Source organism: Phoca vitulina, unplaced genomic scaffold (assembly GCF_004348235.1).
Source record: "Phoca vitulina isolate PV1807 unplaced genomic scaffold, GSC_HSeal_1.0 scaffold85, whole genome shotgun sequence".
NCBI lineage: Eukaryota > Metazoa > Chordata > Mammalia > Carnivora > Phocidae > Phoca > Phoca vitulina.
Window position 1 is genome coordinate 1,673,878 of NW_022589788.1, and position 27,688 is coordinate 1,701,565.

Genomic DNA, 27,688 nt, shown 5'->3' on the forward strand with positions numbered 1-27,688 from the left:
TCATACCTCTGTGGAAGAGTGGTCGTGGAGGCCGAGTGGGATAGTGGCTGCCTGCTCCCCTCTGCGTGACAACGAAGGGCACTCGTCACTTTCTCTTGCCATAGTGCCTCACGTCTTCCTCTCCCCTCACGGTGTACACTTTAAATTCATCCACAGTTTACCTTCAGGTGATACTGTACTGCTCCACAGTACGGTACAGGCGTACTGTGTTATTGTGCTGCACAGAGACTGCTTTTTTTTTTTTTTTTTTTTGTACAAATTGAAGGTTTGTGGCAACCTGCGTTGAGCAAGGTTTTTTATTGGTGCAGTTTTTCCAACAGCGTTTACTCCCTTTGTGTCTCTGTGTCACAGTTGGGTAATTCTCAGTATTTCAAACATTTTCATTATTATTATATTTGTTACGGTGATGTGTGATCATTGGTCTTTGATGTTACTATTATAATTGTTTTGGGGTGCCACAAACTGTGCCCATTAGGACGGTGAGCTTTTTTTTTTTTTTTAAGACGGTGAACTTAATTTATAAATGTTGTGTATGTTCTGACTGCTCTGTGGACTGTGAGTCCACCCCCACCCCCACCCCTTTGGGCCTCCCTGTCCCCTGAGACACAACAATATGGACATTAGGCCAATTAATAACCCTGTAATGGCCTCTAAGTGCTCAAGTGAAAGGAAGAGTCACACATATCTCACTTGAAATCAAAAGCTAGAAATGATTAAGCTTGGCGAGGAAGGGATGTCTAAAGCCAAGATAGGCCGAAAGGTAGGCCTCTTGTGCCAAAAGTCCACGTTGCAAATGCCAAGGAAAGGTTCTCGAAGGAAGTTAAGAGCGCTACTCCAGCGAACACATGAGTGATAAGAAAGCACAACGGCCTCATTGCTGACGGGGAGAAAATTTTGGTGGTCTGGATAGGAGATCAAAGCAGCCCCAGTATTCCCTTAAGCCAAAGCCTCATCCAGAGCAAGGCCCTGACTCTCTTCAAGTCCACGAAGGCTGAGGGAGGTGAGGAAGCCGCAGAAGAAGAGTCTGCAGCTAGCAGAGGTGGGTTCATGAGGTTTGAGGAAACACGGAAGTGCCAGGTGAAGCAGCACGCGCTGGTGGAGAAGCTGCAGCAGGTTTGGCAGAAGGTCCAGCTAGGATCGCTCGGGAAGGCGGCTGCTAAACAGACGCTCCGTGGAGACGCGGCAGCCGTATCTGGGGAGAAGAGGTCGTCTGGGACTGTCCTAGCTAGAGAGGAGAAGCCAGCGCCTGGCTTCAGACGTTCAAGGGACAGGCTGACTTCCCTGTTAGGGGCTACTGCGGCTGGTGACTTGAAGCTGAAGCCGGAAAATTCTTAGGGCCCTTAAGAATTATGCTACCTCGGGGTGCCTGGGTGGCTCAGATGGTTAAGCGTCTGCCTTCGGCTCAGGTCATGATCCCAGGGTCCTGGGATCGAGTCCCGCATCGGGCTCCCTGCCAGGAAGGGAGCCTGCTTCTCCCTCTGCCTCTGCCTCTCTCTCATGAATAAATAAATAAAACATTTAAAAAAAAAAAAAAAAGAATTATGCTACCTCTCCTCTGCCCGTGCTCTGCAGACGGAACGGCGCGGCCTGGACGACAGCATACCTGTTTACAACACGGTTTACCAAATACCTGAAGCCCACTGTGGAGACCTACTGCTCAGAAAAAAAGATTCCTTTCGAAATATTAGTGCTCGTCGACATCGTACCTGGTCACCCAAGAGCTCTGATGACGTCCGGCGAGATTAGTGTTGTTTTCATGCCTGCTAATGCAACGTCCATTCTGCAGCCCACGGAGCAAGGAGTAATTTTGACTTTGAAGTCTTACATTTAAGAGACACGCTTCGCAAGGCTGTATTATTTAAGAGACACACCATAGATGGTGATTCCTGTGCTCGATCTGGGTAAATTGAGAATCTTCTGGAAAGGATTCACCATTCCAGACGCCATTAAGAAAATGTTCCCATGGTTCAATGTCAATACTAACAGGAGTTTGGGAGAAGTGGGTGCCAGCCCTCGTGGAGGACGTTGAGGGGTTCAAGACTCAGTGGAGGAAGTCACTGCAGATGTGGCGGAAACAGCCAGAGAGCTAGAAGTGGAGCCTGGAGAGGTGAGCGAACCGCTGCCCTCTCAGGATAACACTTGAACGGATGAGGAGGTGCTTCTATGGAGGAGCAGAGAAGGGGATTTCTTGAGATGGTGTCTACTCCCGGTGACGATGCTCTGAAGACTGTTGAAATATGGCAAGGATTTAGGATATTGCATAACCTTAGTTGATAGGTTGGCAGGGTTTGAGAGGACTGACTCCAGTTTTGAGAGAAGTTCTACTGTGGGTAAAATGCTATCAGACAACAGCACATGCTACAGAGAAATCATTTGGGAAAGGAAGAGTCAATCAGTGCAACAAATTTGTTCTCATTTTAAGAAACTGCCACAGACAGCCCAACCTTCAGCAGCCCCGACGTGATCAGTCAGCGGCCGGCAGCATCGAGGTAAGACCCTCCACCAGCAAAAGGATCACAGCTTGCGGAGAGCTCAGATGATGGGTAGCATTTTTTAATAGATACAGTATTTTATAATATTTATGGTAATTTAAAAATGAAGTGTTTTTAAATTAAGATATGTACATAATTTTTTTAGACATAATGCTGATGCACACTTAATATGCTACAGTATAGTGTACTGGGAAACCAAAAAATTCATTTGACTGGCTTTACTGGCAGTGGTCTGGGGCTGAACCCACAGTCTCTCTAAGGTATGCATAAATGCCTTACACAGTAAATTCCCAGTTCCTCATGCTATTGATGTTATTTATTTTGCTTTTACATATGCTGTAAATACACAGTACATTGCTATTTTTGCTTTTGAAAGTCATCTTTTAGTGCAATTCTTAAAAAAAGAGAAAAGACTGATTTTATTTTACTTGAATTACATTTTTAGGGCTCTTCATTTCTTTTCGTAGATCCAAGTTTCCGTCTTATTCAAATTCTTACTGCCTAAAATACCTTCTTTAACATTTTTTGTAGGTTAAGTCTCCTGGCAATGAATTTCTTCAGTATTTATTTCTGAGAAAGTTTTTCTCCATTATTTTTAGAAAGATATCTTTGTTGGGTATAGGATTTTGACTTAACAGGTGGTGGTGGTTGTTTTTCCCCTTCAGTACTTAAAAAAATCACTCCACTGTCTTCTGGTTTTCATGGGTTTTTTTTTTTTGTTGTTGTTGTTTGTTTTGGGGGGGGGGTTTTTTGTTTTTTTTTTCCCCCCCAAGAAGCCTGGTGTAATTCTTGTTTTTGTTCTTCTGTAGGTAATGTCTCTTTTATCTCTGGCTGCCTTAAAGATTTTCTCTTTTTTTGCTTTTAGCAGTTGAAAGTGATATCATGAGGCAGATTTGTTTTGTTTTCGTTCTTTATCCTAATTGATATTCTCTGTGGTTTGGTGTCTCATTAATTTTGGAACATTCTCAACCATTTCTTCTGCTCTGTTAACCTCTTTGTAGGATTTCGATTACATATATGTGAGAATGTTTCATATTGTTTCACACTTCTTGGTTGGTCCCCACCCTCTTTTCTTTTTGTGTTTTACTTCAGGTGACTTGACCTATCTTCAAGTTCACTGATTCTGTAGTGCTCATTTCTCTGCTGAAATTACCCCTCTGATCTAGCATGTTGTCCACCTTTTCTGTTAATAGTCTTTAACGTATTTAAATTCCCTGTTAGATAGTTCCAACACTTGCTTCATATCTGAGTCTTGTTTTGATGATTGCTCTCTTCGGAGTGTGGTTTGTTTTTTGCTTTTTGTATGGTTATACAAAATTATAATTATTTTTCAAAGCCAGACATATTGTATAGGACAGTAGAAACTAAAGTAAATCACTTCTGCACCTGGAAATGGGCACAGTTTTCTTCCTACTAGGCCTCTAGTGCTGTAGTTGATGTTACTCTTGTTAGCAGTCGGCTGCCCGGTTATTGTCCGTGCACCACAGCCTGCAAGCTTCTATAGCGAGGTCTACTAGAGGGTGGTTTGCTACAACTCTGTAATTCTTTTTTTCCCTTAAGATTATATTTATTTATTTGAGAGAGCGAGAGCAGGAGAGAGGGAAAGAGAGAAAGTGAGCACACAGAGGGAGAGGGAGCGGGAGAAGCAGACTCCCCGCTGAGCAGGGAGCCCGACACGGGGCTTGATCCCGGGACCCTGAGATCACGACCTGGGTCGAGGCAGACGCTTCACAGACTGAGCTGCCCAGGCGCCCCTGTAATTCTAAGTTTTAAGTCTTCCCTATTTGTGTTGCTTCACAGTGTATGTATATTTGCACACCCTTACTCCTCTCCTGTCCCTCCTAGTTCTAGTCTTCAGTTAACTTTTTTTTTAACTTTTTTTTTTTAAGATCTTATTTATTTATTTGACAGAGAGAGAGAGAGAGATCACAAGTAGGCAGAGAGGCAGGCAGAGGGAGAGGGAGAAGCAGGCTCCCCGCTGAGCACAGAGCCGGACATGGGGCTTGATCCCAGGACCCTAGGATCACGACCTGAGCTGAAGGCAGCCGCTAAACAGACTGAGCCACCCAGGCGCCCCTTCAATTAACTTTTATTTGAAGCTTTTTCATTTGGACATGTATGGCAACCCTGAGTCTTGGGGTATGGCCCACTGAGTTCTCCTGTCCCTTCCTTGGCTGAGGTTGTGGGCTCATCGTGTGATCCTGCCCCTTCTCCAGGAGTTGTGTCGCCGGAGCCCTTCCCTGTGTAGACTAGGGCTTTTGTTCCTTAGTGGGTGGAGGGGAAGGACCTGGGGGGGGGGGTTCTCGCCCCACCCACAGGGCTGTTGCTCCCTAATTCAGTTACTGTCCATGCTCTTTCGAGCTCTTGCAGAGCCTTTCAGTGCTCACCCACTGGGCTTTGTAGAGACGTTGCAAAGAGATGTAGACTTCCCAATTCCTGTGATCCCAGGAATTGTCCTGGCAGCTTGCACTGCTTCACAATATGTCATCTGTTCTCAACAGACTCACCTTGCCAGTGTCTGATTGCATCTGCCTCAGGTGAGTGTGTGTGCACTTTCATTGCAGGCATTTAGTTTTTGGACCAGTTTGCTCTGTGACCTCCGTTCCCTGATAGGTTCAAAAAAAGTCATGGACTTGAAATTAGTTGGTTTTCATTGTGAGTGTGGGAGCAGTGTTCCCCTCCCACTCCCCCAGCTCTCTCCATCCTGGGGCAGAAGTCAGAAGCAACCATGTCTTGAGGAACAGAAGTTTTATTAAGTTTGATGAAGTCCAGTTTATCAATTTTTATCGTTAGTGCTTTTTAGGGTCCTAAGAAATCTCTTGTCTACCCCAAGGTTGAAATCTTTTGTCTACTCCAAGGTTGGGAATATTTTTTTTCTTTGTTTTCTTATTAAAGATTAGCTTTTTTTTTTTTTTTAAAGATTTTATTTTTAAGTGATCTCTAATACCAGCATGGGCTCAAACTTACAACCCCAAGATCAAGAGTCGCATGCTCCACCATCTGAGCCCGCCAGCACCCCTATAATTTTACCTTTTATGTATAGGTTTGTTATCCATTTCATATTAATTTTTACAGTGGTGTTAGGTAAGGTTTGAGGTGTTCTCCTCATATGGATTTCCAGTTGTATCGTTTCTTGAGAAGCCTTTTCTTTCCCAACTGAATTGCCTTGTTCCTTTGTCAAACATTTGTTTCTTTTTCCAGAACTTTTTATTGTTAAATACTATAAAAGTGCATAAAATGATTGTATAGCTTTGCAAATTTCTTATTTGACCCCTAGTATGAGCATCATTCAGATAAAGAAATAGAACATTTTGGGGACTCTGAAAGCCCATTAAAGGTTGTATTTTGGTTACAGTTCCCTTTCTTTCCCTTTGCAGGTAACCCCTAAGCATACATTTCTAAACACTGTAGTTTTGCCTGTTTTTGAATGATATATAAACGGAATTATACTACATACAGTCTTTGGTATATGGCTTTTTTCATGCAATAATATTTTTAAGATTTGTTTTGAATTGAGCTACAGTTTGATTGACCATTTTAATTGCTGAGTAGTGTTCCACTATATGAATAGACTTCAGTGTACTTATCCATTCTGTAGTCGATGGGTACCCGGGCTATTTCAAGTTTGGAGCTGGTATGAATAATCTTGTACATATATCTTGGTGCATACAAAACTTAGTATCAGGAAGGATATGTGTTTTCGGGGCGCCTGGGTGGCTCAGTACATTAAGCGTCTGCCTTCGGCTCAGGTCACAATCCCAGGGTCCTGGGCTTGAGCCCCGCATCGGGCTCCCTGCCCAGTGGGGAGTCTGCTTCTCCCTCTCCCTCTGCAATCTCTTGCTCATTCTCTCTCTCTCTCTCTCAAATAAATAAAGAATAAAAGAAAATCTTTTAAAAATATGTATGTGTGTGTTTTCGTGCATGTTCCCCAGGATGGTTGTTCTATTTCCACTCCACCAGCAGTGCCTGAGTGTTCCCATTGTTCCATGTTTTTGCCTCAATTGTCACAATTTCTTATTTTAGCTACTCTGCTTGTTATTTTACTGTGATTTAATTTACATTCCTTGTTTACACGTGAACTTATCTTTTCATGTGTTAATTGACCATTTGGCTATCCTTTTTTGTGTGAAAAGCCTGTTCAAGTCTTTTTCTCATTTATTTTCTATTGAGTTTTATACCTTTTCTTATTTTTCTTGCTTTCTCTCTTTTTTTAAAAAAATATTTATCAGAGAGCTATACTTTTTTTTTTTTTTTTTTGAAGATTTTATTTATTTGTCAGAGTGAGCGTGCGCACGCACAAGCAGGGGGAGCGGCAGGGAGAGGGAGAAGCAGACTCCATGCCGAGCGTGGAGCCCGATGCAGGTCTGAATCCCAGGACCCTGGGATCACGACCTGAGCCAAAGGCAGATGCTTAACTGACTGAGCCCCGCAGGTGCCCCCACCTTGCCTGGGATTGAATCCTTGCTCTGATAGTTACTAGCTTGGACAAGTTTCTTAAACTCAACACCTTGATTTTCTCTTCAGTGAAGTGAGGATGGTAATGCACAAACAATATAGGGCTGTTGGGGTGATTAGGAGCTGCTATACATATTTAGGAAATTAGCATATTGCCTCTACTGCAGATAGTTTGTCTAAGTTGGTATTTAAAAAAAAAAAACTTTGTACTTTATAGAAATTTTAAATTTCTGTGTTAGAAGACTTTGGGGTTTAAAACAATTAAACATTGATATGTAGAGCTATTGTCAGCTGTAGTCAAATTCTGATTTTCTAGCTGTTCTTTTTCCTATCTGTAAATTATTCCTTGTGGCTTCATTTAACTTCTACTGCCCAGGGTTGGATATTTTATTCTTTATTAGCATTCACAGAAGATGGGAAAAGGGAGAAGTAGTGACTCTCTAGCCCAGTGCTGCTCAACAGAAATGGAATGTAAGCCACATATGTAATTGTAAAATTTTCAGTAACCATATTATAAAAATAAAAAGAAATACGTATAATCAGTTTTACCTCATGTCTTTTACTTAGCCCTAAGTAGCCTGCCACAATATTATGTCAGCATGGAATCAATATAAAGATTATTACTGAAATATTTACATTCCTTTTTTCATACTAAGTCTTTGAAATCTGGTGTGAATTTTATGGTTGGGCTCATCTCAGCTTGGACTTGCTGTATTTCAGGTGCACAGTAGCCACATTTGGACAGTGACTACCAAACGATGTGCAGCTCTGTCTTTTGTTGGTTTGGGGATTAACTTAAAGCCATCTAACATTGCATTTGACTTTGCTCTTTTTAAAAAAAAATTTTTTTTTTTTTTTTAAAGATTTTATTTATTGAGACAGAGAGAATGAGAGAGAGGGAGCACATGAGAGGGGGGAGGGTCAGAGGGAGAAGCAGGCTCCCTGCCAAGCAGGGAGCCCGATGCGGGACTCGATCCAGGGACTCCAGGATCATGACCTGAGCCGAAGGCAGTCGCTTAACCAACTGAGCCACCCAGGCACCCTTAAAAAATTTTTTTATTGAGGTATGACATACAACATTATATTAGTTTCAGGGGTACAATATCATGAATGATTCAATATTTGTATATATTGCAAAATGATCACTGCAGTAAGTCTAGCATCTCTCATTATACATAGTTAACAGAATTTTTTGGAGCAGTTTCAGGTTCACAGAAATACTGAGCAGTAAGTACAGGGAGTTCCATGTGCCCATCCGCTGTGCTCACAGATGCACGTGCTCCCACACTGTCAGCGTCCCCCACCAGGGTGGCACGTTTGTTACAGCTGGTGAACCTACACTGACACATCGTCACCCAGAGTCCATAGTTTCCATTGGGGTCACTCTTGGTATTGTACATTTTATGGATTTGGACAAATGTATAATGACAGGTATCCATTATTAGGCTATAAGCAGAGTAGTTTCACTGCCCTAAAAATCCTCTGTGCTCCATCTTTCCATCCCTTCCTCCCCCAGACCCCGTTAACAACTGATCTTTTTGCTGTCTCTGTGACTTTGCCTTTTCCGGAATGTCCTGTAGATGGAATCATACAGTATGTAGCATTTTCAGATTGGTTTCTTTCTCTTAGTAATGTGCATTTAAAGTTCCTCCATGTCTTCTCCTGACTTGATAGCTCGTTTCTTTTTAGTACTGAATAATATTCCATTGTCTGGATAGATCATAGTTTATCCATTCACCTTCTGAAGGATATCTTGGTTAGTTCCAAGTTTTGGAAATTTTGAATTAAGATGCTATAAACATTCATATGCACGTTCTTGTGTGGATCAAAGTTTTCAGCTCCTCTGGGTAAATACCAAGGAGCATGATTGCTGGATCGTATGGTAAGAGTATGTTTAGTTTTGTAAGAAACTGCCAAACTATCTTCCAAAGTGGCTGCACCATTCTGTCTTCCCATGAGCCGTGGATGAGAGTTTCTTTTGCTTCACATCCTCGCCAGCATGGCCATTCTGATAGGTGTGATGTGGTATTTTGTTTTCATCAGTGTTGTTTCTGTTTTTTGTTTTTTTTAACTTGCTACATAGCTCACATTTGTGGCTTGTGTTATATTTCTCTTAGAAAGAGCTGGGGTGGATAGCTCTGAAGGAGTTGAAAAGGAAGGAAAAGAGGCTGTTAGTAGGTAGAGGTGGAAGTGTGATCCCAAGGAGGGTGCTTTGTTTCTTCAGCCTAGTAGTAACAGTGTGCTTATATCCTCATGGAAATGATGCAGGAAAGAAGGAAAGATTGATGATCCGAAGAATGGAGGGGAGAATCCATAGAACAAAGTCCTCAAGCAGATGGCGGGGCCTGGTGCATGAGCAGAGGTTTCACCTAGGCGAGGAGGCGTGTGATGGGTAAGCATGCCAAAGGTCTCAGCTTCAGGTAGATGGCATGGAGCCTGTGGAAACGTACTACCTGTGGGTTTTCAAACACTTGATTAGGCCTTTGTGCCACTGTCAGCAGGATGTGTGTATACCCATCTTCCTTCGTTCTACAGCCACTGAGTGTTGTTGTCTTTAAATGTTTGCAAAGTTTTAGCAGGAAGTCTCTGCTCTTCCCCTTGTTGTGAGACCCACAGAGACCAGAGCTTTGACAGGCACCTGCTCATCTGGCCAGGTGCCCTGTTGATGCACACGTACTCGGTGTGTCCTGCCTTCTGCTGCCACCCACCTGCGCACGTCATTCACTTGTAAGTCTCTCCTCTGCTTCCCCTCAGCTTAATCTCTGCATCTCCACTCCCTTTCCTCTCCAGCTCCTGCCAGGAGGCACCCCTCCCTGTTCTTTTAAACTCTTAGCCCTTTGATGAAAGTTTCTGTGCCTCCTTATTCTGTCTCATCTCCCTGCCTTGTGAATTTCTTGGACCATAAAAATTTTAGTAACAGTCCTGGAGACCGACTCAGTGTTATCAAAGTCTGTATTATGGGAAGTTGAGGATTCTGTAAAAAGCAAGAAAGTACTTCTGTGGCTATTATTTTAGGTCACTGGCTAGTCTCTGGTTTGGCTGTCCTGGGGCCAAGTGCCTCCTTGTAGCCAGGTGAGTGGTGGTGATGGTGATGGGAGTGGGGTGGACGGTGCGGAATGCCCCTGGCCTGGCTGCCTGGGTTAGCAAAGCCATATTAATGATGGGCTTGCCAAGTGTGTGAGTGGCTGGCTACCTTTGGAATCACCTCAGGTCACTCAATTTTCAAATGTTGCCTATCCACTTAGGGTTTCTGATTCAAAGCCTTTCCCAGCTTCTGTTCTATTTATGTGTCCCCTCCCCCCCAGTGATTTCTGGGTATTGCTGTAAAGACCATTAGCACCCTATACAAAATGACTGGTTACTGGGACTTTCAGATTTTAAAGGGGATGCAAACTGTAGCCGGAGAAGTTGGTAGTATTTTGATACCAACTTGTCATTTGAACACAGTAGATTATTTGTATTTTAAAGATTGGTGAAGAGGAATGTAAGAAATACGTATTTCCAGAGCTGTAAGTCTTTTTTTAACCGTGTGATTTGCTGCTATTAATAAATTCAAGTTATTTTTCTCTTTTGCCATATGGAGCTTAAATGCAGAGACCTGAAGTATTTTGTAAATATTTGCATGTGTGAATGGCTGTGCTGCCGGATGACGGAGCAGTGGTGCTGAATCGGCACCGGCATCCTGGCTGGCTCTGAGGCTGGCTGAGATGTGTCTTCTCTTCCAGATAAGTAGGATCAAAACAGTTACATTGTTGACTTCATCTGTATAGAAAAACCATATTAATAACAGGTACATACATAAAACCATTTTATGTAACTATAGTTCTGGCAGACAGCCAATATCACTGTGCCTTCCTTAATGCACAGAGCCACCCCATTTATTTCTGTAGAACCACTGGTCGTGCACAGGCAGGTCAATTCAGGAGGTTAACTTGCAGGTATAAGAAAAAATGGTTGGGGCACCTGGGTGGCTCAGTCGGTTAAGTGTCCAACTCTTGCTTGATTTCAGCTCAGGCCGTGATCTCAGAATTGTGAGATCGAGCTCCTCGTCAGGCTCCACACTCAGCCAGGAGTGTGCTGGAGATTCTCTCTCTCCCTCTCCCCCTCTCCCCCGCTCACACATGCGCACTCGCTCTGTCTCTCAAATAAATAAATAAATACATCTTTTTTAAAAAAATAGTTGCAGGTTTTTTCTTCCTCTGTTTTTATTTTTTTATTTTTTTATTTTTTTTTAAACTTTTTTTTATTTTTTTTTAAGATTTTATTTATTTATTTGACAGAGAGAGAGAGAGAGTGATCGTGAGACCAGGAACACAAGCAGGGGGAGTGGGAGAGGGAGAAGCAGACTCCCCACGGAGCAGGGAGCCCGATGTGGGGCTCGATCCCAGGACCCTGGGATCACGACCTGAGTCGAAGGCAGACGCTTAACGACTGAGCCACCCAGGCGCCCCTGTTTTTTTTTTTTTTAAATATGTAAACTGAAAGTAAATGCTAAAGAAAACTCAATTCCACATTACCTATAAAAAGGATGCTATAGTAATGTAATAATATGGGATCATATATAATTAATGTTTATTGAGTTTTTAGGAAGAACCTTTGAAATCTATAAATTGCTAAATATTTATTCTATGATTATATAAATTATGTTACAAAACATTAAATACTTAAGGTAATTTTATACCTAACTTATGATTCTGTTACCAGTTTTTCAGTAACTAATTGGAAGAGAGCGTAAGTATTAATGTTAGTAATTATTTCCCAAGCAGTACCTCTTGCTTAAAGAACTTGCACTTGCTTTGGGAAAGCTGAGTTCAGGAAGGAAGCAGAAAAGATTGTAGATATTTTAGTGACCACACAGGCAGTCATCCCTGGACTTCAGCACAGGTAGCTGATAAAAGATCATGTGTAAAAAAAAAAAAAAAAAAAAAAAGATCATGTGTAAAAGAAGGAAGGAAATTTGTGATTGAATTAGGTAATACAAAATGTGAATTACTGATTTGAACTAGTCATTTCATTTCCTTAACTGAACATTTGTTGGATGCCTTCTGTATGCTGGGTGCTTTGTGGCACTTAAGAATTGTTGAGTGTCATCTGCAGGAGACTCATTTTAGACCCAAAGAACACGTCCAGATTTAAAGGGAGGGGGTGGAAAACCATTTACCATGCTAATGGACATCAAAAGAAAGCTGGATTGGCAATCCTCACACCAGACGAATTAGATTTTAAACCAAAGGCTATAATAAGAGATGAGGAAGGACACTATATCATACTTAAAGGGTCTATCCAACAAGAAAATCTAACAATTTTAAATATCTATGCCCCTAACATGGGAGCAGGCAATTATATAAGCCAATTCATAACAAAATCAAAGAAACACATCGACAGTAATACAATAATAGTTGGGGACTTAACACCCCCCTCACCGCAATGGACAGATCATCTAAGCAAAAGATCAACAAGGAAATAAAGGCTTCAAATGACACACTGGGTCAGATGGACTTCACAGATATATTCAGAACATTCCATCCCAAAGCAACAGAATACACATTCTTCTCTAGTGCACATGCAACATTCTCCAGAATAGATCACATCCTGGGTCACAAATCAGGTCTCCACCTGTACAGAAATACTGGGATCATTCCCTGCATATTTTCGGACCACGGTGTTTTGAAACTAGAACTCAAATCACAAGAGGAAAGTTGGAAAGAACTCAGATACATGGAGGCTAAAGAGCATCCTACTAAAGAATGGGTCAACCAGGAAATTAAAGAAGAATTAAAAAAATTCATGGAAACAAATGAAAATGAGAACACAAATGTTCAAAATCTTTGGGATGCAGCAAAAGCGGTCCTAAGAGGAAAGTATATAGCATTATACAAGCCTTTCTCAAGAAACGAGAAAGGTCTCAAATACACAACCTAACCCTACACCTAAAGGAGCTGGATAAAGAACAGCAAATAAAGCCTAAACCCAGCAGGAGCAGAGAAATAATAAAGATCAGAGCAGAAATCAATGAAATAGAAACCAAAATAACAGTAGAACAGATCAACGAAACTAGGAGCTGATTTTTTGAAATAATTAATAAGATCAATAAACCCCTGGCCAGACTTTCAAAAAGAAAAATGACCCAAATAAATAAAATCATGAATGAAAGAGGAGAGATCACAACCAACACCAAAGAAATACAAACAATTGTAAGAACATATTATGAGCAACTATATGCCAGCAAATTAGACAATCTGGAAGAAATGGATGCATTCCTAGAGACGTATAAACTACCAAAACTGAACCAGGAAGAAATAGAAAACCTGAACAGACCTGTAACCAGCAAGGAAATTGAAGCAGTCATCAAAAATCTCCCAACAAACAAGAGCCCAGGGTCAGATGGTTTCCCAGGGGACTTCTACCAAACATTTAAAGAAGAATTAATACCTATTCTTCTGAAACTGTTCCAAAAAAGAGAAATGGAAGGAAAACTCCCAAACTCATTTTAAGAGGCCAGCATTACCTTGATCCCAAAACCAGACAAAGACGCCATCACAAAGGAGAATTACAGACCATTATCCCTGATGAACATGGATGCAAAAATTCTCACCAAAATACTAGCCAGTAGGTACATTAAAAAGATTCACCACGACCAAGTGGGATTTATTCCTGGGCTGCAAGGTTGGTTCAACATCCACAAATCAATCAGTGTGATACAATATGTTAATAAAAGAAAGAACAAGAACCATATGATCCTCTCAATAGATGCAGAAAAAGCATTTGACAAAGTACAGCATCCTTTCTTGATCGAAACTCTTCACAGTGTAGGGATAGAGAATACATACCTCAATATCATAAAAGCCATCTATGAAAAACCCACAGCAAATATCATTCTCAGTGGGGAAAAACTGAGACCTTTTCCCTTAAGGTCAGGAACATGGCAGGGATGCCCACTATCACCACTGCTATTCGACATAGTATTAGAAGTCCTAGCCACGGCAATCAGACAACAAAAAGAAATAAAAAGCATCCGAATTGGCAAAGAAGTCAAACTCTCACTCTTTGCAGATGATATACTTTATGTGGAAAACCCAAAAGACTCCACCCCAAAACTGCTAGAACTCACACAGAAATTCAGTAAAGTGCAGGATATAAAACCAGTGCACAGAAATCAGTGGCATTTCTATACACCAACAACAAGACAGAAGAAAGAGAAATTAAGGAGTCGATCCCATTTACAGTTGTACCCAAAACCATAAGATACCTAGGAATAAATCTAAGCAGAGAGGCAAAGAATCTGTACTCGAAAATTATAGAATACTCATGAAAGAAATTGAGGAAGATACAAAGAAATGGAAAAACATTCCATACTAATGGATTGGAAGAACAAATATTATGAAAATGTCTATGCTACCTAGAGCAATCTACACATCTAATGCATCCCTATCAAAATACCATCAACTTTTTTCAAAGAAATGGAACAAATAATCCTAAAATTTGTATGGAACCAGAAAAGACCCCGAATAGCCAGAGGAATGTTGAAAAAGAAAAGCATAGCTGGTGGCATCACAATTCCGGACTTCAGGCTCTGTTACAAAGCTGTCATCATCAAGACAGTATGGTCCTGGCACAAAAACAGACACATAGATCAATGGAACAGAATAGAGAGCCCAGAAATGGACCCTCAACTCTATGGTCAACTAATCTTTGACAAAGCAGGCAAGAATGTCCAATGGAAAAAAGACAGTCTCTCAACAAATGGTGTTGGGAAAATTGAATAGTCGCGTACAAAAGAATGAAACTGGACCATTTCCTTACATCATACACAAAAACAGACTCGAAATGGATGAAAGAACTAAATGTGAGACAGGAATCCATCAAAATCATAGAGGAGAACACAGGCAGCAATCTCTTTGACCTCAGCTGCAGCAACTTCTTGCTAGACATGTCTCCAAAGGCAAGGGAAACAAAGGCAAAAACAAACTACTGGGACTTCATTAAGATAAACAGCTTTTGCACAGCAAAGGAAAGAGTCAACAAAACCAAAAGACAACCAACAGAATGGGAGAAGATATTTATAAATGACATATCAGATAAAGGGCTAGTATCCAAAATCTATAAAGAACTTACCGAACTCAACACCCATAGAACAAATAATCCAATCAAGAATGGGGCAGAAGACATGAACAGACATTTCTCCGAAGAAGACATCCAAATGGCCAACAGACACATGAAAAAGTGCTCAATATCACTCGGCATCAGGGAAATACAAATCAAAACCACAATGAGATACTACCTCACACCAGTCAGAATGGCTAAAATTAACAAGTCGGGAAACGACAGATGTTGGCAGGGATGTGGAGAAAGGGGAACCCTCCTACACTGTTGGTGGGAATGCAAGCTGGTGCAGCCACTCTGGAAAACAGTATGGAGGTTCCTCAAAAAGTTGAAAATAGAGCTACCCTACGACTCAGCAATTGCACTACTGGGTATTTACCCCAAAGATACAAATGTAGTGATCTGAAGGGGCACGTGCACCCCAGTGTTTATAGCAGCAGTGTCCACAATAGCCAAACTATGGAAAGAGCCAAGATGTCCATCGACAGATGAATGGATAAAGAAGATGTGGTGTATATATACAATGGAATATTACACCAAAAATTTGAAATCTTACCATTTGCTACAACGTGGATGGAACTAGAGGGTATTATGCTGAGCGAAATAAGTCAATCAGAGAAAGACAATTATCATATGATCTCACTGACATGTGGAATTTAAGAAACAAGGCAGAGGATCATAGGGGAGGGGAGGAAAAAAATGAAACAAGACGTTATCAGAGAGGGAGACAAACCATAAGAGACTCTTAATCTCAGGAAACAAGTGTTGCTGGAGGGGAGGAGGGAGAAGGGTGGGGGGAGGGGGTGGCCAGGTGACAGGACATTGGGAAGGGTATGTGTTATGGTGAGTGCTGTGTATTGTGTAAGACTGATGAATCACAGACCTGTACCCCCGAAACAAATAGTACATTATATGTTAATTAAAAAAATGTACACTGTGACACTAAAGCAACAACTCCAAATGGAAAAGTATAGCTCACAGTCCAACAAAAGGTAAAATAGAATCATAAAAAATACTCAGTTTTTTTGTTTTGTTTTGTTTTTTTAGATTTTATTTATTTATTTGACAGCGAGAGAGAGAACACAAGCAGGGGGAGCAGCAGAGGGAGAGGGAGAAGCAGGCCTCCTGCTGAGCAGGGAGCCCGATGCGGGACTCGATCCCAGGATTCTGGGATCACGACCCGAGCCGAAGGCAGACGCTTAACGACTGAGCCACCCAGGCGCCCCAAAAATACTCAGTTTTTAAAAAGTGGAAAAAGAGGAAGAGGAACAAAAACAAATGGGTCACTAGAAAAATAAAGAATTAGATGGTAAATTTAATAAACTTAACCATATCACATAATTGTATTTAATGTCAATGGTCTAAACATGTCAATTTTAAAAGATTGTGAGATTGGAAAAAAATCAGGACACAGCTATATGCTTTCTGCTATAACGTGCTTTAAACATGAAAGTGCAAATAATAAAGTGATAGGGAAAGATATGCCTTGCTTCTGTAAGTGAGAAGAAAGTTGGAGTGGCTATGTAGGTATCAGAAACACGGGACCAGAGGAAAGAATACTGGCAGGGGTAAAGAGGGTAATTTCATCCTGATACAGGGGTCAGTTGATCAAGAGGACATAACAGTCCTAAGTGTCTTTGCACCTAATAACAAAGCTCCGAAATATGTGGACAAAAAACTGATAGAACTTCAAGGAAAAATAGACAAATAAAAATTATGGTTGGAGATTTTAAGACCTCTCAGTAATTGATAGAACAAGTAAACAGAAAATCACTGAGGTCATAGAAGACGGATGACGTTGTTACCCAGCCTGGCCTGACAGGTGTTTATGGAGCACTGCCCTGCATAGTAGCGTGCTGACACATTCTTTTAAGTAAATGTCGAACATTTACCAAAACAGACCATATTCTGAGCCCTGAAAAGTCTTGATTAAGAATTAAAATTGTACAAAGCAGCTTCCCTGACTACTGCAATTACATTAGGAATCCCTAGCAGAAAACCATACACATGAGGAAACCATACCACATGTTAAATGCTCATGAACCAAGGAAGAAATCAAGAGGGTGATTAGAAAGTATTTTGGACCTAATGACAATGAAAACATAGCATATCAATGTTTGCAGAGCGCTGCCAATGCACTGCTTGTAGAGAGACTTAGAGCAGTAACCACCTCTTTATGTAGGCGGAAGTGCTGAATGACTTGGGCTTCCACCACAAGAAAGTAGAAAATCAAAGAGCCAGTTGTACCCAAAGTAACCCCAAAAAACTAAATAATATCATAAAAGCAAAAATCAACAAAACATTTTTTAAATATGGAAAATCCATAAAACCAAAAGCTGATTTTTTTTTTTTAAGTAGTCTCCACGCCCAGTGTGGAGCCAGCACGGGGCTTGAACTCACAGCCCTGAGATCAAGAGCTGGACGCTTAGCCGACTGAGCCACCCGGGTGCCCCTAAAAGCTCTTTTAAGATTAATAAAATTGGGGGGCGCCTGGGTGGCTCAGTTGGTTAAGCGACTGCCTTCGGCTCAGGTCATGATCCTGGAGTCCCGGAATCGAGTCCCGCATCGGGCTCCCTGCTCGGCGGGGGGTCTGCTTCTCCCTCTGACCCTCCCCCTCTCATGCTCTCTCTCTCTCATTCTCTCTCTCAAATAAATAAATAAATAATCTTTAAAAAAAAAAAGATTAATAAAATTGATAAACCTTAAGCCAGGCCAAAGATCTGAATAAATACTGCTTAAGACTGAAAAGATATTTAACATAATAAATCCTTAGGGAAAACCACAGTGAGGCAAGCACCACACAGTCATTACAATGGCTACAATCAAAATGGCTCACCACATTGATGAGGATATGGATTAATTGGAACTCTCCAACACTGCTTTTTGGGAGAAATTTGGCAATTTCTTAGAAGTTAGACATGTACCTACCATATGACTCAGTTATTTTATTCCTTGATATTTATGCAAGAAAAACAAAAGCATGTGTCCACCCCAAGATTCTTACATGAGTGTTCGTAGCTGCTACTATTTGTAATAGCCAGAAACCGGAAATAACTCAAATGTGTCTGAATGGGAGGATGGATAAACAAGTTGTGGCTTACCCACATAATGGAATACTCTCAGTAGTAAAAAGAAACCAACTCCTGATACATACCTGGGAATCATCTCCAAATAATGATACTTGACGAAAGAAGCCAGACAGAAGAGTATGTTGTGTGATATAACTTACAATTCTTTTTTTATTATTATTATTTTATTTATTTGAGAGAGAGAGCACGAACAGGGGGAGAGTGAGAAGGAGAAGCAGACTGCCCACTGAGCAGGGAGCTGGACATGGGCTCAATCCCAGGACCCTGGGATCATGACCTGAGCCAAAGGAAGACGATTAACCAACTGGGCCACCCAGGTGCCCCAACTTACATACAGTTCTAGAAGTTGCATAGTAATAGATAGACAGAACTCAGTCCGGTGGTCACCTGTGAATGGGGGTAGGAAGAGAGCGGGGTGAGGAGGAAGGGGGTACAGGGGCACAAGGAAACTTGGGGGGTAATGGTAATGTTCATTTTCTTGATTACTGTGGTTTCACAGGTGTGTATATGTAAGGACCATTCAGATTGCATTCTTCAGATATCTTCAGCTTACTGTACCTGGTTATACTTCAGTACAGCTGCAAATGCTTTTAAAAGAATCAGTGGAGTTTATATTTGTACCTCCCATTTAATCACAGGTAGTTAGGAGAGTAACCATGCGGTGAGGCACGAGTATTTGGTTAGTTTGAGTTTTAGTCAGGTGTTGTAGTATGCACACATGCGTATCTTGTAGTAATCTGTTACTTCATCTCAGGCGTGAGTAGTAGAGGTTGCTGCCCTTGAGAAGACTAGCTTCATACGGGCACATTGGTCAAGCGTTGAAAAGTTTTGACTTTGGTTCAGGATGTTGCCTACCCTCTCCCTATGGATCATCTGGTCTGGCTTCGTGGCTTTACATACCAAATGTACCGGTGATCCCGAATTCTGTATCCCACTGGAGCCTGTTCCCTGAGTGTCTTACTTGTGCAGAACAAGCCCAGCACATTGCTTGGTTGTTTAACACAAACTTCGTATGTACAACATCTAAAGCAAACCCTTGGTTCTTGCCACTGCCCCAGCCTCTCTGGCTGTGTTTGGCACCCCTGTTGGTAGCCTGCCCACTGCCCGGGCAGTCGGACCTGTCCTCATCACATCCTTGGGTCCATTGGCAGGAGAATCCTGTGGCTCTGCCTTCAGCACTCCTGAGTCTGACCACTCTGTTCCTCCATGGCTCCTGCCAGTGTCTGGACCTGCCTGGAACAGCGTTACCTCTGCCAGACTTCATTTTTGACACAGTAAAGTTTCTTTTTAAGATGCCAGCTGGCTCATACCTGCCCTTCCAAGAAACCTTCAGTCTCTTCCCCTGGCTCACAGCCCGGGTGAGCAGCACCCGCCTGCCCCCTTGCTCGGGCAGTGCCCCCCAGCCTTCATCTTGCCCTCCAGCATGCGCACGTCCACACTTGGTGCCTCTGCTTGCAGCTCCGTTTGTTTCTGTTAGGCCTTAGCTTTTGGGCCTCAGCTTTGCCTCACCCCTGTTAAAATGACGTCCTCTTTGTGGCTCTGCTCTGTACCCTTGCTGACTTGATTTTCTTCGTGGACTACTTACTGCCATTGGATGGCAGGTGCTTATGTCTGAGTTTGCCTGTCTGATGTCTCTCTGGAGCCAGCAGGCCCTTTGGGCTATTCGCAGTTGCTTCTGTGATCTAACCTGTCAGGATGCCTGGCACAGCGTGTATTTCAAATGTTTACGGCAGAGGGCTTCCTCCTCTCAGGGCTCTTCCCTGCACTCCGTCCAGGGAAGACTTGTTTTCTGCCTTTTCTCCTCCGCTTGTCCCCAACATCTGCTTCCTTAGCAGTCTTGTCAGCTCTCTCTGATCTCCCGCCCCATCTCATCTCTTCCCCACATACAGCCTCATGGCCCTGGTAGCACTTCCCCCTTCCCCTCTGGCCTCCTGCCCCAGGGCCTTTCTACCTGCTCTCAGGAATATCCCTCTCCCGGGTACCTCTGCAGGTACCTGTGTGGCTTCTACCAGTCCCAGACATCAGGTGTCTCCTCGAGGAAGTTCTCACTGGCTATCCTAAATGGGAAGGCACTGTCCCCAACCCCAGACACTCCTGCCTGCTCTATGTTTTTTTCCTTCTCAGTGATCACTGTCTAATGTTTGGTATTTTTTCCTTGTCTTATTAGTCTTTGTCTTTGACGGGGATATTAGTTCCCTGTGGGCAGGGAACTTTGTTTTAGTTATTGCTGTGTCCCCAGTGCCTGGACGAGTGCCTTGGCACATGGTGGCTCTCAATAAATACTGGACAGACGGGCTGACCGGTAGGCCGTTGGACAGATGATCTGGAGCTGAACTGGTTACCCTCAGGTCAGCTCTGACTCTTCTAATCTCTGGCTTGGAGACTTTGTAACCTTGAAGCCCAGCAGCTCCTTCTCTGAAAGATCTGAAGGCTGTGGCTGTTCTATTGATGATGGAGTGTGTGTTTGTTTTTCTAGGCCTAGGGACAAGAGATGGTTTTACATAGGGTTAAATCAGTGTGATTTTGGAAATTGTCTAATTTCTACATCTTGGATCTGTTGGGACAGAGAAAGACCTCTCCTCTCACGGTATTCGTGGTTTGAGGAGTAGTCTGGAGCTTTCTAGAATATCACTCACTTGGATATAGTACTCGCTTCCCTCACCTCACAGCCCAGACATTCAAATGGCTGCTGAGCTGGGTTTGGTTAAATCCATGGAAGCTGCAGATGTGACAGGTGTAAGCAGTTTTGGTCACTGGATTATAAAAGCAGATAAGAATATATGTGCAAGTCGTACTGGTGCTGTTACTCTTCTAGTTACTCATTTGTTCGTTTATTCATTCAGCCCCACCCCCCCACCCCCGTGTAAGCACCTGACCACCTGCCAGCCATCCTGGGCATTAGAGATGGAGCCTGGGGCCTCTTGGGGGTGCTCCCTCAGCTGTGGGCCCGTTGTGGAAGGGCACACTTGTAGTCCAGCTCACGAGCACAGCCAGAGACCGACGTGAGCCTTGGTGCAGGAGAAGAGGGAGAGAGCCGGGGGCCAAGGGGAGAGCGGGGCTGCTGGCTGGGCAGGACGGGGTAAGGTATTGGAGGAGCCTCTGAGTGGAACTGGAGACTTTGTAAAATACTTTGAGGTTCCAGCCTGAATAACCTTGGCATGGGTCCTGGTCCACCTTTGCACCCGACGTGTACCATGGCTGGGGACAGCAGCAGAGGCCTGGGGGATTTCTGTCACCTTGATCCCACATGTGCTCTGGCTTGGAACCTTGGCAGAGTTGTGCCCGCCTCTGGAAGGCCATGCCTGGCTTCCCTGCTCACCTGCCGCCCAGGTGAACCTCTCTTGAACCTCTCTTCAGGATTCGCAGGACGGTTCCTCTGTGCAGATGACCCATCTTGGGCTCACATGGATTTGGATTAAAGTTTTGGCCCCTGCTTGCTAACTTGTGACTCCAGGCCTGTTTTAAATCTGTGGAACTTGTTTGTGTGTTTTTAAGGCTAATTTTCCTTTTCCAGTAGGGTGATTGATGATCTTTTGAAGAGAATCTAGGGTAATGATCTTGCCTCTTACCTATTTGAAAAAGCAGACCTTGAAATTGGGTAGCTGGAGATGAACTGAGCAGAACTGATGCTGACCCGGAAGGGAGACAGGGTCTTGGATGTGTGGTGCCACCAGACTCCTGATGTTTATCTTGCTTCTCGAACTGGAACACCACCTCTGACGTGGTTGGGATCTGTACACACACACACTTAAGCCAGAATAACTGCCTTGGGTGTGAGCCCTGGTGTGCACACACCTCTGGAATAACGGCTTTAAACTCTGCCGATAGTCAAGAGTCCTGGTGTCCTCCGTGTGAAAACTGAGATGGACACTTCTCAGCGTGTACGGGGAGTAATACAAATATCTGGACGAAGGGGCTAATTGGACAGTTTTCTCTTACTAAGATATTCTTTATGGTCCTTCTCTTTATTCAAAGTATTATGAGTTTCTAGTTTACTAGATACCGTTTTATTTAACAAATTCCCTATTTGATGCTTATGTAAACATACATGTACATTGTAATTTTAAAACTATATTTTTAAATGATCTTGGCTTTGTGGATCATGTTTTGAAAATAGAATTTTTTTTTTCTATTCCAGACTCCTTTTAATTTTGGCATGAATCATAGAACACCACCCTACCCCGCTGGGGATTATTGTCTTCTGTGCAGAAGTGAGCGGAAAGACTCTTCGTTCTTAGAGGGTGGAATTAAGACTGCGAGCAAATTGGCCCTCTCCATGGCTCCCAAGGGCAACAGCGTGCTGCACCTGCCACTGTGGGTGTGCCCGGACTGCCGGCGGACTGTGGAAAAGGAGGAGAGGCACAGCGGCCTCGACCAGCCATCGGTGAGTGCCCAGCACAGAGCACGTGGGCTTGTCGGCTTTCTTACCCTGTGGATTACAGAGCTAAATGGACAGTGAAATAATTAATTTGGGTTAGCTTTCTGGAAGGAAACCGCTCTTGCACCATCTTCTGGTCCCTTGCTCCACGCTCTGGGGTCTTCCTCTTGGTATTCTGTCCACACCTGCAGGAGGTAGTGGGGACCTGCCCTCCTTGGTCTCACAACTTGGTAAGCAGGCTTAGGGGGCCCAAAGGATGTCTTTTGGCTTTTTTTAGTCTGGCCTCAAGATTTCTTTGGCAATGCAGTTTGCTGGAAAGCTCAGAGGCTCTTAGAGTGTTTGGTCCTGGCCAGTTCCATGTGCTGGTATCTCACCTGAAAGTTTTTCCCAGACGCACTTCCCAAGCCTGGGTTTCCCTACCCTGTTTTTTCTTGATTTCTTGCCTCAGCTGAATGGAGGCATTCTTAAGGTCTTCAGGCTTACCTGGGAAGGCCATAGCCTTAGTCTGCTCTTTGACCCAGATGTGTGTTAGTGGCTGTGGGCCTGAAAGGGCTTGTGAGTCTGCTCTTCAGGTTCTAGAAGGACTTGGCTTTTGCAAGCACATGAGGCCCCACATTATAGGGCTTTTCTGTTCCTTTTATTTGTGCCTGTGAGCAGCTGTTTTCTGAGCTCTTGTCTTCTAATGCCTCACTGCGCGCAGCCGCCCGCAGCAGCGTCCGTCGCCAGCACGTCTCTTGTGCGCTGGGAGCGCTGTCCGGGTCAGGTGTGCCGCCCTGCTGATCAGCGTCTCCTTCCTCTCCGGTCTCCCCGGCCTCCCGCCCGCGGGCTGCTACGCTGGAGACTTGTGTTCTAGGGGTTCCTTAAAGCCGGTGCCCAAATCATGTGCCGCGGTCTGCACTGGGATTTGAACAGCTAAACCTTGAGATTGCGTCGTTTATTGGGATACAAATGGATTTCTCACCCCACCTCCTCTCGTGTGCCCCCTTCTCCTGTGTATTCACCTCAGCACTGCACATTCAACTTCTTCATTTTGCTTGTCTCCTCCCCTGGAGTAGACACTCCCAAGGGAAGCTGTTGTGTATTTTCTCACCAGAAACAGTGCCGTGCCTGGCCTAGCTTAGGAAACCCAGTACTTGAGTTAATGAATGAATGAACATGGAAGTGAATAAACGTGGAGCCCCTCAGTAGAATTAAGAAGATGGCATGGTCAGTCTGAAGTGTTTCACCCTCAGATCTTCTTGCTTTTATCATTTGATTGTTTTGCTTTGTTTCCTTTCCGTGGCCTCTGAAAGCGTGTGATCTTTGCCCCGCTTTCACGGAAGGTGGCTGCGCGGCGCTGGCGCTCTGGTTCCCCGCCCCAGCTTCCCGGCTTGTCCTCCCCGTGCGGCCCGGATCCTCCGTTGCAGCCCGACCTGCCTGTACGAGAGGGGCCGCCGTTGTTAAGCCTGGCTTTGGAGGCAAGTAGAAATAGGCACGATTTCTTAGGCAGAAGTTGTCCTTCTGCCGTGGTGGCCTCATCCCGACTCCCCGCTTGTCCTGGATAACTCCTTGTCAGACTTGGCTTTCTCTCATCAAAGAAGTCACGCCGGGCGCCGCAGACGAGATGTTCGCCTGTGTTTGTAGACTTAGACCTTCTGCTACTTCTGTAAAGTTGGTGTCTTTGTTCAAGCTGGCTAAAATTGTTGGCCTTTTTTAAAAAAATGCGATATAATTTACATCTCGTAAAATTCTTTTAAAGTGTATATATAGTTCAGTGAGTTTTGACAAATTTTACAGTTGTGTAACCACCACTACTGCAGTTAAGATGTAGAACATTTCCATCACCCCAAAAGGTGCCCAGTCACGTTGGTAGTCCCCCCCCCAGCCCCGCTTGTAACCACTGACCTGATTTTTGTCCCCACGTTTTGCTTTCTCTCGAGTGTCACATAGACCCCTTCAACTGGGCATAATGCTTCTGAGAGCCACGCATCAGTAGTTTGTTCTCTCTATTGCTGGGTAAATTGTAAAGATGCACCACGCTTTGTTTATCCACTCTCCGCTGACGGATGTTTGGGCTGTTTCCAGATTCGGACTGTTTTGCATAAAGCTGTGTGAAGCTTGTACGGGTCCTTCTCCGGGCATTCTTTCTACATGTTGCTGGGCGATTTGCTTTTGTTGGCTAAGGACTTTTCGTCGGTGCTCATGAAGGATGTTTGCTTGAGGGGCGCCTGGGTGGCTCAGTCGTTAAGCGTCTGCCTTCGGCTCAGGTCGTGATCCCAGGGTCCTGGGATCGAGCCCCGCATCGGGCTCCCTGCTCCGCGGGAAGCCTGCTTCTCTCCCTCTCCCACTCCCCCTGCTTGTGTTCCCTCTCTCGCTGTGTCTCTCTCTGTCAAATAAATAAAAATAAAAAAAAAAAAAAAGGATGTTTGCTTGAAGTCTTCTTGTCTTTAATGTCTTTCAAGGCCTCATAAGTTGAGATGTGTTCCTGCTTCATCTCTTTTTTGGATAGTTTGTGTAGAATTGGTATTCGTTCTTCCTTAAGTGTTGTTGGTTCTTGCTTTCTGTTTCTCTCAAACGGTTTGGTGGGATGCCAAGCAGCACGTGGAAGAGATCGCAGGGCCTGGGGGTGCACTTATTCAGCAGTCGTGCACCCCACGAACCTGGGGGGCTGGGTCAGTCTGGTCAGCACTGGAGCCGGCCTGGCTTTGCTCTTGTTGCTCCACACACTCATTTCTCTAGCGATGTGTGCTGCACCCTGGTGCTTGTGTGGGCTGGGGAGGGGTCTCCCTTCACATTCCCGCCCCCTGTGTGTGGTGGTGGGCCACCCTTATTCCCCTTCAGCATAAGCCTCCCACCATGGTGTTTTCCCTGCCCGGCTACCCCTCTGCCCACCCCCATTCAGCCCGAACCTGGGGCAACCCTGTGCCTGGGGCATCAGGTGCAGCTCTCCCAGTGATCCGCCCCCCCCCCCCCGCCCCGATATAAGCTAGAGTCTGCCCATATCTCTAGGGGTCTTGGGTGGGACACACCCCCTGCCGCCTCCCCAGGGTGGCTGACCTACGTCTTTCTCCCATGGTGGAGAGCTTGGTTCCCTCCTGTCAGTGGATCAGGCCTGTGCCCCAGGTGGAGGGCACCTGCCGCCCCCACAGCAAAAGCTTCTTCCTCCCAGAGAAGGGTCGGCCCGCAAGGTCACACTGGCCACACTCAACCTTAAAGGGCTCATTCCAAGTGTCATTGTTTTCTGACCCACTTCAAAGGCTGTGTTCCTTCCTCTGCCGAAGGTGAAGCAGTGCATGTGTCCCCTCGTCCTCAGAGGGGCTCTGTGCACTTGTCCCACTCTCACGGTCGCCTGAGCTCTCTGATGGGCCTGGGGTTGGGAGTTTCTCACTGTCAGGGTAGGAGCTCTGAGTTACACAGTGGAAGTGGAACAGAATTGCTCTTTTCTAGGTAAGCATTCAGGTATCACAGGTCGTGGTAGAGTATCAGTAAAACTTTGCCCAGCACCCTGCCTTTACAGTTCGACGCTATAGACTTCCTCCATTCCTAGACCTTGTCATGCCTGGACACCCAGGAAGTCTTCCCTGCAGACATCCCGTTCACACCGGCAGGTCCTTCTGACTGCACTGTACTCCTCGAACAGCCAGAGTGCCAGGACTCCGCGTCGCCATCACTTGCTTGCAAAGCCCCGTGAGTCCTTTGCCTGGGACCCAGCTCAGCACTGCCCCTCCGTCCACCTGGTGGAGTGTTGCTGGGAACACCGCAGTCCTCGGCTCCCTGCTGCCCACTGACGTTGTGGTTCCGGGCTGGGGATGGGCATCTGGTGTGTTGCTCTGGCTTCGTAGCCGACCGCAAAAGGGCGTGAAGCTTCCCTTCTCCTTTCTTCCCAAACCCCACACACCCTCTTCGCCCTGCTCAGCTCAGCTGCTGCTGACCCTCACACTCCAGGGAGGGGATCGAAGTGGACACTCGGACCCTGGCCCCTGTACCGCTGCAGTCGGGGGAGGCCCGCCTCCCTGGGGCTTTCAGGGGCCTCTCCCGTTTGGGCTTCTCCAGGGCCTTGCTGCTCAGGTTAGTCTTTTCTCCTTACGCACCACAGATCTTGTCTTCTGTCCTGGCTCATGCCCAAGAGAGTGCAGATGCTCTAGAATTGTCTGTTCTTCAGATAACCTGCCTCTGGCCTCGCAGTCCCTCCCGGCTGCCACCGTCTCTCCCACTCCCGCCGTGCACATCTCTGGGGAAACAAACTCCTGGTTCATTTTCTTTCGTGGGTAAGAGGTTTTCCCTTTCTTTTCCAGTTAGTTTTGGTGAATTATATTCTGAGAAATTGTTAGAGTTCCTGGTATGAAATTGTGTGGAGGCCATGTCTTCACTTCTTATCGTACCTGCACGTACAAATCCTGATCCCTTATCTTTGTGCTCTCTCTTTCTTTTTGTGAACCAGTCTTGCTAGAAGTTCGTCAGTGTTGTCTTTTCAAAGAAGAACTTTTTAACTTAAATCTCTCTCCTTTCTGTTTAACTGCTGCTGTTGTGTGTGCAGTAGACTTGATTAGTCAGTGCTGGGCACGTGCGGTAGGTGTTCAGCCGCACAGCTTGTCTCCTCCTCACCCTGCCTCTTCCTGAGGCCTCCAGCGAGCAGATTCTTGTCCGTTCCTCCGGAGAAGTTCTCTTCTGTTCTGTGTACTGAGGGCTGGCGACGGCAAACACCAGTGTCCTGCGTTGTGGACAGCTGTCAGTAAGTGGAGACATGGGGTCTCTCACCTCCTTGTCCTTGGAAGAGGGGTATGGACGCCGTGGCAAGGTGGGGTGCACGGTGGCGGGGGTGCTGCCCGTTTCTAAGCCTCTTCAGAGGGCCGTTGATGGGTGTCCGGGGCACCTGTGCCGGGTGCCAGCTGCTTCGGGAGTTGCACCCTTGCTGATCTCACCTGGAGACCTTGTGGGAACCTGAGCCTGCTTGCGGGCAGGCAGGGAGACAGTCCTGTCCCACTCTGTGGCTTCCAGGCGAGGAGCCACTGGGCCATCACCATGCAGTTCCTGCTGGTTGTGACCACAAATCTGGTTTTTCCTTCTTTCTCTGTGGTTACTTTTCTGCCTTCCTGAGTTCTCACCCATCCGTTTTTATTATTCTGCTCTGATATGTGCTGGAAACCTCTGATTACTATACTAGATTTTGAAATGTTAGTTGCACTGGCTCA

The 27,688-nt window shown here is 44.8% G+C and overlaps 1 protein-coding gene across 3 annotated transcripts in view; it reads left to right on the forward strand.

Annotated features, from left to right (window-relative positions):
* The first annotated feature begins 8,696 nt into the window (after window positions 1-8,696).
* Window positions 8,697-27,688, forward strand: part of FAM193A (family with sequence similarity 193 member A) — a 116,913-nt gene continuing 97,921 nt past the window's right edge. For all 3 annotated transcript variants that reach the window (XM_032395468.1, XM_032395466.1, XM_032395467.1), the window contains exons 1-2: window positions 8,697-9,339; window positions 22,278-22,523. In XM_032395468.1, the coding sequence (XP_032251359.1) occupies window positions 22,296-22,523 (228 nt within the window). In that variant the 5' untranslated portion in view covers window positions 8,697-9,339; window positions 22,278-22,295. The remainder of the gene's footprint in view (window positions 9,340-22,277; window positions 22,524-27,688) is intronic.